At 46.4% G+C, this 13614-nt stretch overlaps 1 protein-coding gene across 4 annotated transcripts in view; it reads left to right on the top strand.

The window, feature by feature from the left end:
• RPS6KC1 (ribosomal protein S6 kinase C1) overlaps nt 1-13614 on the top strand; it is a 137187-nt gene that overhangs the window by 71766 nt on the left and 51807 nt on the right. For 2 of the 4 annotated variants that reach the window (XM_006268119.4, XM_059717896.1), the window contains one exon: nt 6196-6288. The exons of the other annotated variants lie outside the window; for them this stretch is intronic. In XM_006268119.4, coding sequence (XP_006268181.1) covers nt 6196-6288 — 93 coding nt within the window. The remainder of the gene's footprint in view (nt 1-6195; nt 6289-13614) is intronic. 4 annotated transcript variants of the gene reach the window in all.

Here is a 13614-nt window from a genome sequence, read left to right as displayed (position 1 = left end):
CCTATGTGCAACTGAACCATGACTGGACTGCACCATTACTCTGTGGCCAGATCAGACCAGGGATGGACCTCTTCCCCTACCCCCCTGCTCCACTCGTACAGCTGGATTGGGGCTGGGTTGTGTCCCCCTCCATGCGTGGCTGTCTTGGTTCCCCGCTACGACAGATCAATCCCACTGACTGGATCAGGCCGAGGCACTGCCCATTCAACCTGTGGGGCAAAAAGGTTGGGAGCTACTGCCTGGGCTGCCCTATTTGGCTCATCTGTACCATTATTGGAACAGTTTCATCCCTGATGTATCATCGTTAAATTTCAGTAGTGATACAGTAGGCATGCAGTTTCATGCTTGGACTGAGAGAATATGAAAAAGGGACCATTGGAGGGAAATTCTAATGAAAAATAATGGTATACAAAAAGGGGGTTAATCCTCCCCCCCTTCTCCTTCCCCAGCAGTCTAGGGCAGGGGTCATCAACCTATGACCCATGGGCCAGAGATTTTGGGTCTGGCCCATGGAGCTGTGGCTTTGTCAGCATTTAGTGGTAGGGGCTGTGATGGGATCTGCCTCCTGAGGATGCTGTGGTGCCCCCAGGGACCACACTGACCCTCTCCTGCTCCACTGGTCTCTTAGGCCACCTCATTATGCTTACTTGTCATGCCTTGTTGTCTGAATAAGAAATATTGGAGGCTGTCCTCAGAGTAGCTTTGAGTGCTTTAACTCTGCTCTACTCATCCCTGGGCAGCTGTGTTCTGGCCCCAATTTCTGTCTGAGCAACGTATAGACATTAAGGCTGGAAGGGACCTTGGAAGATCATTGAGTCCAGCCCCCTGCCCCAGGGGGAGGAAGTCAGCTGTGGTCAAAGGATTCCAGCAAGATAAATATCCAAATGTCTCTTAAAGGAGTTCATAGTAGGTGTTTGCACCACCTCTAGTGGCAGTCTGTTCCAGGCCTTGGGGGCTGGGACAGTAAAGAAGTTCTTCCTTATGTTCAGCCTGAAACGGTCTTGGAGGAGTTTGTGACTGTTTGACCTTGTCATCCTATGGGGCACTCTGGTGAACAAGGTGTTCCCCCCGATCCTAATGTATACCCCTTATATACTTATAGGCAGTCACCAGGTCCCCCCTGAGCCTGTGCTTTTCCAGGCTGAAGAGTCCCATAGCTCTCAGCCTGTCATCATAAGACCTGTTTTCCTGCCCTTTGATCATGCGCATGGCTGTCCTCTGGACTCTCTCAAGCTTCTCCACATCCTTTTTAAATTGTGGAGCCCAGAATTGGATAATTCTTCTTCTTATTCTTTTTCTCTACCTTTTTGCTCCAGGCCTCCCTGCTTTGGGCCTACTGGCCCTCTAGCTACCCACCTGATTGTAGATGTAGGCTACAATCATTCCCCAGCTGATGCCACTTGTGGTCCGTTTGGCCCCAATCATGGCCTCCAGCCTTTATATAGCCACACCTATGCCTCACAGGTCTTCCTCTTCCAGTTCTCTCACCTTACCTTGGCTACAGTCCACTGAGCCACCCTTAGGCTCCTGGCACTGGCTGAGTGTTTGCTCTCTTGGTTTCAGCTCACTCTACCCACCGGACTCGTGGTCCTAGAAGGTCTCTATCTATTTACTGGGCCCTTGGCTTTGTCTCAGCCTCAGTCCATGCAGCCCACTGATCCTGGACCTTGCAGAGCTGTGTCTGGACTTTAGTCCCTTTTAGGCACAGAGAGCCTCCCAGGCTTCCTACCAGAACATAAACTCCAAAGGTAAATAACTATAATACAAACTGCTTAACTTTCAGAGGTGTTCAGCCAAGCTCTTCTCTTTAGCAGAATCAGAGCTAATCTGAGCCTCTAGCCCTGGGCTAGGTTTATATAGTCTAGTCCTTTCTCCTCTGGTTCCAGTCGCCTGACCTCCAGTCTTCAGTGTCAGGCTCAGGGATTTTTCTTCGTCTCTAATTAACAGGCTTATTTTCCTGGCCTGCCTCTTTTACCTCTTCTACACCTGCTACTTGTCTCTCCTTCCAAAAGGCTTACTCTTTTGGAGTCTCCCTGTAGCACTTCACCCACTCACTTCCAGTAGCAGGGGCTTTGGCCCCTTTGCCACAGGGGCTCTCTGCTCATGCTGTGGTGCATTCTGGTGCCTGGAGCTTTGGCAGAGGTGGAGCTCTCCCAGGGCCATGCTGCAGTCAGGTGTTTAGGTCTCTGGCATAAGTGGTGGAGGCAGCTGGGTCCTGGTGCTTGCCTATGTCAGACCTAAGGTGGGTCATTCCAGCCCCCTACTGGAAAATGTTGCTGAAATCTGGCCTAAGGGATTTAGAGACCCTTTACTTCATTTCCCTTAACCAGCTTTAGAAATCTTGAGTTAATTTTGCACCAGCATAACTAGAAGTGCACCGATATATCAGTATATCAGTTGCATATCGGATCGGCATCGATAAAAGGGAAATTTACATTATTGACTTTCTTTGGCTGTTGTAGCCAATAATGTTCTCTGATAAATATAATTAATTATGCCTTCTGGCCAGGGCTCTTGGACACCTGGGTTCCCTCTGGCCTGTGGAACCAGGGTCCCCAGATGCCTGGGTTCCCTTGGGAAATGGTGGGTTTCCCATTGCAGGTGGGCAGCATTCTAGCTTGCAAGGGGTAGAATAGGGCTGCTGGGAGTCAGACGCAGGGGGCGTCTCATGCATGTGCATGGCTGCACGTATGCATGTGGCTAGGAATACAGCCAGGCAGAATGAAAAGCAGCTCCCTGCAGGTAAGTCTATGGAGGGGAAGGGCATGGGAGGTGGGGGGCAGATTGAGCCCCCCCCAGTGAGGGAGGGATTGGGGGTGGGGCTAGGGGCTAAACTTTCCTTACTGCTCAGAGAGTAGTAATCAATGGTTCAATGTCTAGTTGACAGCTGATATCAAGTGGAGTGCTCCAAGGGTTGGTCCTGGGCCAGTTTTGTTCAATATCTTCATCAACAACCTGGAAGATGTATACTCAGCAAGTTTGCAGATGACACTAAGCTGGGGGGTAGTAGATATATTAGAAGGTAGGACTAGGATTCAGAGAGACCTAGACAAATTGGAGGACTGGGCCAAAAGAAATCTCATGAAGTTCGACACGAACAAGTGCAAAGTCCTGCACTTAGGATGGAACAGTCCTAGTACAGGCTGGGGGCTGATTGGCTGGGCAGCAGCTTTCCAGAAAAGGACCTGGGGGTTACAGAGGACAATAAGCTGGATATGAGCCAGCAGTGTGCCCTTTTTGCCAAGAAGGCTAACGGCATACTGGGCTGCATTGATAGGAGTGTTGCCAGCAGGTCAAGGGAAGTGATTATTCCCCTCTATTCAGCACTGGGGAGGCCACATCTGGGGTACTGAGTCCAGTTTTGGGCCCCCCACTAGAGAGAGGATGTGGACAAATTGGAGAGAGTCCAGTGGAGGGCAACAAAAATGGTGAGGGGCTAGGGGACATGAATTCTGAGGAGTGGCTGAGGGAACTGTGCTTATTTAGTTTGGAAAGCAAAGACTGAGAGGGGATTTAATAGTAGCCTTCAATTACCCGAAGGGTGGCTTGAAAGAGGATGGAGCTGGACTGTTCTCAGTGGTGGCAGATGATAGAACAGGAAGCAACAGTCTCAAGTTGCAGCAAGGAAAGTTTAGATTAGGTATTAGGCAAAACTTTCTTACTAGGAGGGTAGTAAAACACTGGAGCAGGTTACCCAGAGAGGTGGTAGAATCTCCATTCTTGGAGGTGTTTAAGACCTGGCTAGACAAAGCCTTGGCTGGGATGATCTATTTGAGGATGGTCCTGCTTTGAGCAGGGGTTTGGACTAGATGACCTCCTGAGGTCTCTTCTAACCCTAGTTTTCTATGATTCTATGATAAACGTAGAGGAGACAATTTTTTTATTTGTTCTTGCACATATTTCTTTGTCCTTTTAGCAGTGAACTTTGCAGCTGATGCAGGAGTGAGGAGGGGTTTTTAGAAGGGATTTGAATGAGGAGAGAACAGTAGTTTGGATGGGGAGAGAACTCGGTGTATATGGTACACCATGACAAATGGAAACCAAGTTGAAAATACTAGAAGGATATGGTTATTCCTGGGAACCTTGCTTTGTCTGAGACTCTTGGATCTCAGATCCTTTCTACAGCATCCCCCTCTGCAGCCTTTCCTGCTGCTGTCTCATACCTGCATGTACCCTTGCCACAGAATTTGCCCCTCCACATTGCTTTTGTGGGTGGACATTGGTGACAGGGGCAAGCTGAGGTGACTTGGGCACTCCAGGGCATGGAGATTTGTGGCTGACAGTGGGGACCTGGTTATAAGTGGCGGCCTGTGGTGGCAAAAGGTTGCCAACACCTGCTTAACATTATGAGAACCCAGATTAAACAAAAGCCTATTGTTTTTCCCCATTTTTAAATGCTTAGTCAACAGTATAACTGCTTACCAGCAGCTTGCAGCTGTCTAATATTTATTGAAGTGCTGTCTTGTGATCCTGACAAATAAGATCACCAACTTTTGCCTGTTAGAGTTCAATTTCAATCCATTATATTTAAGAGTCAAGTAAACTTTATCTTGCTCTTTGCATTCATGCAGTAAAGGTTTAAAGTTTAAAGGTTTAAAGAAGAGCTTTACTTCATCTATAACACAGCTGGAAGCTGTTTTATGGTAAGGGAAGAGACCTGGGACTGTGGCTCTGTACAGCAATTGCATATTGAATTTTGAGGGAGGGGTCTGATAATTATTCTTGAATTATTTGTTATGTAAAGTAATAAGCAAGAGCCTTTTGGAAATGTGCCATAGATGTGCATGATGTAATATGGTAGGTCCGGTCCCAAATTACTGACAACTGGAACCCTTCACTGCTGCTATGACGAAGAGTCAGCAGCTGGATATCTAGTACCAGGAGGCAGGTGGCTGCAGCAAGGGCAGTGCCTAAATTTCTTTTTTCACTGAGCCCATGGAAGCCATTCAATGAATGGAGGAAGGGGTGTCTAATAGCTTATAGCATCTTCTCTCACCCCAAGCTGGGGTGACCATGTGATTCTGCAGTTCAGCAAATGTTACAGATAGCAGCATACACTGTGACTGTCCTTTCTTGCCTTGTTCCTACAGTAGGACTCTGTAAAGTTAACACTTGTTAATGTTTAGGTTAAATTTTGTGCAAAGGAGGTTGAAAGAACAGCAGGGATAGGGGTTTATCCCTTGTAGAGGCAGGGATAAAATGCTTGGCAAGTAAACTGCTGCTAGGTTATAAAATGCTTTGAGGAGCATCTATGAGATGCATCTTTAGTTAACACCCAGGGTTAGCAACCTACAGCCTGCGTGCCACTTCCAGCCCATGAAGATGTTGGATCCAGCCCGTGAAGGTCTTATCTGGCCCAGGGTGCCTTGCAGCTGCACCTTGCTGCCTATCCCCTTCTCAATGCCCCCCCACCACACTCTTTCCTATTGCTTTCTTGTATCTGCACATACCCTTGCCACATTGCTGTTGTGAGTGGGCATTGGTGATGGGCAAACTGAGGTGGTTTGGACACTCCAGAGGTGGAGATTTTCTTGTGGATGGGTATCAGTGGCAAGGGCAAGCTAAAGAGCCTTGGGCAATCCAGAGGGTGGAGATTTGCAGCCTACGGCATGGATCAGGTTGTAAGTGGCAACCCAAGGCAGTAAAAGGTTGCTGACAGCCAGTTAATACTATGCAAATCTAGATTAAAAAGGAGAGTTACCTTTGTTTAAGGTTGTTCTGGGGCTCGCCTGTGATGGGCATCTTATTAGAAAAGCAGAGCACAGATGCTCTTGAACAAGAGGGCATAGTTTACAATTCTATATTTTGTTTTTTATAATATACAAAGCTTCAGTAGGCCCTGAACTACTTTGTATCCTGAATATCTCTCAGGCTGTGATTGAGTATTTGGGTAGGATGGGAGCTCAGCAATTTGTTACTGAGTTTTATCATCTGCAAAGCTTTGGATACTATATAAACTCATTATTTTTTCTTTTTTAAGATTGTGTTTTCAATGTTATCTTGATTTATTTACTTGCAACTTTTACTTTTCTTTCTTTTTTATCATTAAGGATAAACAGAAAACTTCTCCTTTCATCTTCACTCTCTCTGATTTATGATAAATTTAGTTTCCTTCGGCCTGGCATTTGCTTCAGCAGGAAGTCTTCCTTCAAGTACCACCCTGATTGATGTATAATCTTTGATATCTTCCATTAGCCTCTAGGATCACTAAGTTCAAGGCCCTCTTGGAACCTAAGGAGCCCTGCCGAGGAACTGAAGGCCTTCCGAGTCCTTGGGGTGATTGACAAGGTAATTCTTCAGTGTCTCTTCAAGAGTTCAGTCATCAATCGACTGCATGCTGACATTTTGTCTTTGAAGCTGTGGATCTTAAGGATAAGAAACAAAAGGGGAAAATGACTCAAATGCATCTGCACTTTAAAATAACAAAAGTAGAAGAAAAAAGGCTTTTATCTAAGCAATTCATGTAAGGTCATGCAAAATATATTTGAGCTAAAGAATAAGGTACATGTTTGGTGGCATTCAATCTGATGGGTCCTGTTTTTTGAAAATAATGTCATGATTGCAAGGCTGGGGTAAGGACGTGGCAATGCATTTTCAGTTTAATAAACTCATGGACATTTGAAATAGTAAAAAATAATACTTCCCACAGAAGCCTGGGGTGGGGAAACATAGTTGATAAGATATTTTCACTCTTCCTTTTTAAAACTTGGAATTCAAATTCCCAGCCAGCCAAGGCAGGAGACAGGAATGAGCCAAGCTAAATTTTTTGACTTCTTCAAACAGTATCATCCAAAATCCCAGGATAATATCCCTCTGTCATGTGTGAACATTAGTGGAGCATATGGATCTTTTGCAAGCCTAATTAAGGGACCAAAAGAATATTAGCTCTTAAAGTAGCTGGATTGTTTTGATATTACTGATTAGTTATCACCTTACTAAGTACATTTAAGATGATGCATTAGCCAGTAATGAGGCAAGGGATAATGTAACATGTAAAGGCTCATTTTCTTGTTGATACTTGTTCCCCTGATGCCTTCTGATTGTTCCTTGAGTGATCCATGATTTGTGCGCTTTGTGCATCAGGTCACTTGATGCATTCATAACTTGCATTATTAGAAATGGCTGATAGACTTGTAGTTCTGAATTTGTTCCTATTTTTTTGTTAGGCTGAACATAACAACTAAGCTTAGAATCATAGAATCTTGGAAAAGTAGGGCTGGAAGGGACTTCTGAAGGTTATCAAGACCAGGGTAGGCAACCTCCGACATGGGTGCCAGAGCATGCATGCGAAGGCATTTTGCTTGGCACACGCACGTCAAGATAGACAGTGGAGAAGGGGCTGGGGCTGCACTGCCACAACAAGGATCAGGCCCCTTAAATCTCCCCAGCTATCCGCCCTTGGCACACCAATATCTTACAGGTCGAGGCTGCGGGTATTTTTCACATTCTGCCCAAAAATGTTGTCTACCTCTGATCTAGTCCAACCTCCTGCCTGAGCAGTCCCTATTCAAACCTTCCCATACAAATCCTTGTCTAACCTGTTACTAAAACTACACAATCTACAAAGCATAGTACCCTAATCTAGCACAGGTAAAGCAGGGAGATGAGAGTAGTTAAGTGTCCTGCTGTTGCAAGGGTTGTTAAAATACTTGAAAGAGATTAAAAAAGTGGGGGGGAGGGGTCACACTCCCCACTATAGACGAAGGTGAACACCCCTACAGTCCATACCAATCTGACCATGGGGTAAAATTCCGTCTTGACCCCAGAGGTGGCAGTTGTTTTGACCCTGAGAAGAAGGGCAGGATACTCTAGCCAGGAACCCCTCTGGGTTTTAGTCCCAGCAAGAGTGTTGGCACACTTGAGTTAAATTGGCTGCAGCCAATACTCCTTCCTTCTGAGGAAGGTGAAAGCAAACCCCTTGACATGTAGCAATGAAAGTGGAAAAAAATTCCTTCCTAGTCCTTTGCATCAACCATCAAAGTCCAGTAGCAAAGTCCAGTAGTAATACCCATAGCATAGCATAGGCATATCTACTCCTAGATCATCCCTGACCAATGCTTATCCACACTCTTCTTGAGCACTTCCAATGATGGAGATTCCACAACTTCCCTACGCAGTCTATTCCACTGCCTCACTGTTCTAACAGTGAAAAAGTTTTTCCCAACACTCAATCTAAACCTAGCAACATCAGGATACTGGTCTTTGTCTTGTTCTCTGAAGCAAGAAAGAAAATGTGGTCTCCCTGTATCGGACAGCCCTCCAGGTATTTGAAGATTCCTATCATTTTCCCTCTTAATCATCTTTTCTGTAACATACCTTTTTCTTTTAACCTCTCCTTGTATGGCTTGCCTTCCAAGCCCTTATCATTTTTGTTGCCTGCCTCTGGACCCTAGCTTCTCCATCTCCTTTTTAAAATGTGGATCCCAGAACTGCATACAATACTGTAGATGAGGCCTAACCAATGCCAAGTAAAGAGGCACCATCATTTGTGTCTTGTGTCTTGCACCTACAGATCCTACTAACGTAGCCCGAAATCACATTCGCCTTCTGTGCAGTTGTCTCACACTGCAGACTTACATTGAGTCTGTGATTCACCACAATTCCTAGGTCCTTCTTTGTAGTGCTGCCATCCAGCCAGTTGATTTCCTTCTGCTTGACTGTACTGTTTTAATTAAGAGTGTTGTTAGTATGTTTGGGTGTTTCTCTTATGAAATACATACATTCATGTTTAACTTTGTTTTCACCACACACAGAACCTTCCAGCAGTATCTCTGTATACACTGCATGTTCTTTCAGTATTTTTCTTTGTATAACTGTATTATAGATTCATAGATTCATAGAAGTTAGGGTCGGAAGGCACCTCAATAGATCATTGAGTCCGACCCCCTGCATAAGCAGGAAAGAGTGCTGGGTCTAGATGACCCCAGCTAGATACTCATCTAACCTCCTCTTGAAGACCCCCAGGGTAGGGGAGAGCACCACCTCCCTTGGGAGCCCATTCCAGACCTTGGCCACTCGAACTGTGAAGAAGTTCTTCCTAATGTCCAGTCTAAATCCGCTCTCTGCTAGCTTGTGGCCATTGTTTCTTGTAACCCCCGGGGGCGCCTTGGTGAATAAATCCTCACCAATTCCCTTCTGTGCCCCCGTGATGAACTTATAGGCAGCCACAAGGTCGCCTCTCAACCTTCTCTTGCGGAGGCTGAAAAGGTCCAGTTTCTCTAGTCTCTCCTCGTAGGGCTTGGTCTGCAGGCACTTGACCATACGAGTTGCCCTTCTCTGGACCCTCTCCAGGTTATCTGCATCCTTCTTGAAGTGTGGCGCCCAGAATTGCACGCAGTACTCCAACTGCGGTCTGACCAGCGCCCTATAGAGGGGAAGTATCACCTCCTTGGACCTATTCGTCATGCATCTGCTGATGCACGATAAAGTGCCATTGGCTTTTCTGATGGCTTCGTCACACTGCTGGCTCATGTTCATCTTGGAGTCCACTAGGACTCCAAGATCCCTTTCCACCTCTGTGCCACCCAGCAGGTCATTCCCTAGGCTGTAGGTGTGCTGGACATTTTTCCTCCGTAGGTGCAGCACTTTGCATTTCTCCTTGTTGAACCGCATCCTGTTGTTTTCTGCCCACTTGTCCAACCTATCCAGGTCTGCCTGCAGCTGTTCCCTGTCCTCCGGCGTGTCCACTTCTCCCCATAGCTTTGTGTCATCTGCAGACTTGGACAGAGTACATTTGACTCCCTTGTCCAAGTCGCTGATGAAGACATTAAAGAGTATCGGTCCAAGGACCAAGCCCACACCCTTCCAGGTCGAGACCGACCCATCCACCACGACTCTTTGGGTGTGACCCTCTAGCCAATTCGCCACCCACCGGACTGTGCAGTCATCCACATCACAGCCTCTTAACTTGTTCACCAGTATGGGGTGGGATACCGTATTGAAGGCCTTCCTGAAGTCTAAGTATACGACATCCACCCCTCCTCCTGTGTCCAGGCGTTTCGTAACCTGGTCATAGAAAGAGACTAGATTGGTCAGGCACGATCTGCCCGCGACAAACCCGTGCTGGTTTCCCCTCAGCATAATTTGCCCTGCCGGGCTCTCACAAATGTGAGCCTTGATAATTTTTTCAAAGACTTTACCAAGGATGGAGGTGAGACTGACTGGCCTGTAGTTGCCCAGGTCCTCCTTCCTCCCCTTTTTGAAAATGGGGACCACGTTAGCCCTTTTCCAGTCCTCCGGGACTTGGCCCGTGCGCCACGAGCGTTCGAATATTCCTGCCAGTGGCTCTGCAATGATGTCGGCCAGTGCCTTCAGCACCCTCGGATGGAGCCCATCCGGGCCTGCCGATTTAAAGGCATCCAGTTCTTCCAAATGACTCTGCACCACCTCAGGATCTACGTATGGAAGTCTGGCGCCTTGCTGCTGCCTCTCTACAACCCCAGTGAGAGACTTGTCATGCCCCTCACTTAGGAACACTGAGGCAAAGAACTCGTTGAGGAGTTCAGCCTTGTCCCCCCTATCTGTCACCAATTGTTTCTGCCCATTTAGCAGTGGTCCTATTCCTCCCTGGGCCTTCTTTTTACTCCCAATATATCTAAAAAACAATTTCTTGTTGTCTTTTACTTGGGTTGCCATCCTCAGCTCCATGGTAGCTTTGGCCCGCCTAACTGCCTCCCTACAAGCACGAGCAGAGGAGGTATATTCATCTTTAGTGATCCTGTTTCCACTGTTTATGTGCTCCCCTTTTGGCCCTTAGGCTGCCCTGGATTTCTCTGGTCAGCCAGGGAAGCCTCCTGGCCCCTTTCCCTTTTTTGCCTCGCTCGGGGATCGTCTTGCTTTGTGCCCGAAGGATCGTTTCCTTTAGGCACAGCCACCCTTCTTGGGCTCCCATCCCCTCAAAACTCCTACTCTGCAGTGCTTCCTTGACTAATCGCCTGAGTGCATTGAGATCAGCTTTCCTAAAGTCTAGCACTTTCACCCTACTAGTTACCTTACCCACTCGCCGTCTTATGTTGAATTCTATTATTAGGTGATCAAATTCTATTATTAGGTGATTATGGAATAGCCAGGATTAAAAGAACATTTTTTTCCAGGATGATTATAGCTTTTGGCTCTGCTGTATACTGTATGAATTTTAAGACCATGGGAAATTCCAAGAGCTGCTTCATAATCCTTCCTAAGAAGAAATAAAGCAGCTAACTATGAGACTTGGGAATTTTTCATTTGTGGGTAATACAACACCATAACATTATCAAAGAGGAGCCCCTTTCGATGTCTTGTATCAAACAAAACTAAGGCTACATACAGACATTCAAATGATTTGGGAGAATTCTCCCAAATTTGTTCTCCTGGTAGAAAATCTTACTAGGAGATCCCTAAACAGACATTTGAATGCTCAGCCCCTGACTAGCTGAGAGCTTGCAGTGCTGATGCTGTGCAGCCAAGGGGATTCTCTGGACACATCTCGGCATACTCTACAGGATCCCTCAGTCTGGAATGGCAACAGTGCACAGGGCCAGCCCTGACTGGCTGACCCAAACTGCCTGTATCCCCCTGAAGCCCAATGTGGGATTTTTGAAAGGGGTGTGTTCTGTCCTGTGGTAAGCTGGAGCAGCAGAGTCCAGTGAGTGACAGCAAAGCACTCTGGGATGTTGAAGAACTGTGCTGTGGCTTTTGTCAGAAGAGAGTATGTACAGACATTCACTTTCTCAAGAGAAACTCTCCTGAGAATGATTTAACCCTTGTTCCTGGGTTATTTGTCTTCTGGAGCACCTATTTTTCTTCTGGGAGAAAAAGCCTGAACATCCATGCACCTGTGGTTTCTCCTGGGAGAGCAGTGACTTTCAGGAGAAACTGAATATACCTGGCTTAAAGTTCTGAAAATGATCAGTATCTGTGAAGGTATGCTCAATGCCTTGTAGGCTTGATCCACGGGCTAACTGAATTTTTCAAGTACCATAAAATGCATACCTAGAAAGTTTCCAGACACAAGACTAGTATGTCCAGATCCTGCACTTAACTTTGTCCCATTTCAGCACAAATTCTATAGTGGTGGCAGTAGTAAGAGATTTAGTATTGGAAACATCTGCGATACATACATACAGATAATCAGGGTGTTCTGAGAAACAGAAAAATGTTTCCAATCCAGTACACTGTATTGTATTGTTTCAGATCAGTAGGCTACCAGTCTCATCTACTGTATACCTTTGAGAGTACCCATTTGAAGCACATGTTGACCCAAAGGATGGTGTCATGTGGCACCACGTTACCTGTCTGTGAAGATGGAGCATGATCTTTAGGAATAGCTTAGTTGACATGTTAAAAAATAGTTTAGGGACAAGAATGCAATTAGGACTGCCTCACACAGAGCCTTCTCGAAAATTGCCTACTGTTCTTCTAGCCCTGAAACAACTTCCTCAGACTTGAGACACGTGCATGTGCACACACACTCCTACTATTCTTGCTGTTGCTAGAAGTTACATTGCTGTACCACTAGTATATCTATGGCGATTCAGAAAAAGTTGTAATTCTGGAAGCTTGTTCAAGCACCGTAAGAGCCCTGCCTCTTATCCTGGCACCCATGGTAGCAACACTGACCAAGATTTTTTTAAGTGAGTAGTGCAGTTTTGGAATTTTCAGCTAGCGATGTTTTGAAGCAACCTCACTTTCAGCAAGGATATGCTCATTATTGACTGAGTCGCTGGCTCTTTCAATCTACTTTAAGCTTAGCACTCTACATTACTAGTCATTTTGGAAAATTTTGACCTCAAAACTTTTTTTTCTTCATTTAGGCTATTTGCATCCTAATTCCTTTCTAACTGGCATGTGAGATTTTACATTTACAAGGAGAAGTGCCTCTCTCTAAAAAGTTATTTATTTATTTTTAAACAACATTTTAGTTTAGTTGAAAATGAGGCTCTTGCCCTTCAAACGTTCATTCTTCTCACAGGTTCTAGGAAACAGAGTTTGTTAAGTAATATTCAGCTATTACCAATGCTGTCTTATACATTTTTTTTCCTGAAAGAGTAGAGGTGGACCGATATATCAGTCCATATCATATTGGCACCGATAAAAGGTAAATTGACATTATCAGCAACTGGCTTTTTTTGGCTGACATGGCCAATTAATGTGGCTGATTAATGTCTCCGATAAATGCTGCGTGAATGTGCGCAGATGCAGCACGCACACAACCAGGAATGCAGCCTGGCAGCTTGGAGAGCAGCTTCTGACCGGTAAGTCTGTGGGGGGAAAGGATGTTGTGGGGAGGGAAAGGGCATGGGGGGGCAGATCAAGGCCCCCACGGTGAGGGAGGGAGTGGGGCAGGGGGTGGGACAGGAGCTACCTGGGCGGGGTGCAGGACAGAGCTGCGGGTGGTTCAGCCGGAGTGGGGTGGGGCAGGTCCCTGCCATTGCGTATAGCCCTGGGGGAGACATGTGGTCATGTGCCCCCCAGATTTGTGTGTGGGGCAAGGGCAGGGTGCCTGCTGTGGGCTTGGGGTCAGGGGCTGTGCTGGCTTCTTCCCGGCTGGAGGGCTGCAATGGGGCTGCACTGGGGGTGGGCAGTGGCAGTGCTAAGAGGGTAGGCTATGGCAAATTTTGGGGTAGCTGTAGCCCA

Source organism: Alligator mississippiensis, chromosome 1 (assembly GCF_030867095.1).
Source record: "Alligator mississippiensis isolate rAllMis1 chromosome 1, rAllMis1, whole genome shotgun sequence".
Classification (NCBI taxonomy): Eukaryota; Metazoa; Chordata; order Crocodylia; family Alligatoridae; genus Alligator; species Alligator mississippiensis.
The sequence above is the reverse complement of the archived record's forward strand: the minus strand, read 5'-3'. Positions and strand labels throughout refer to the sequence as shown.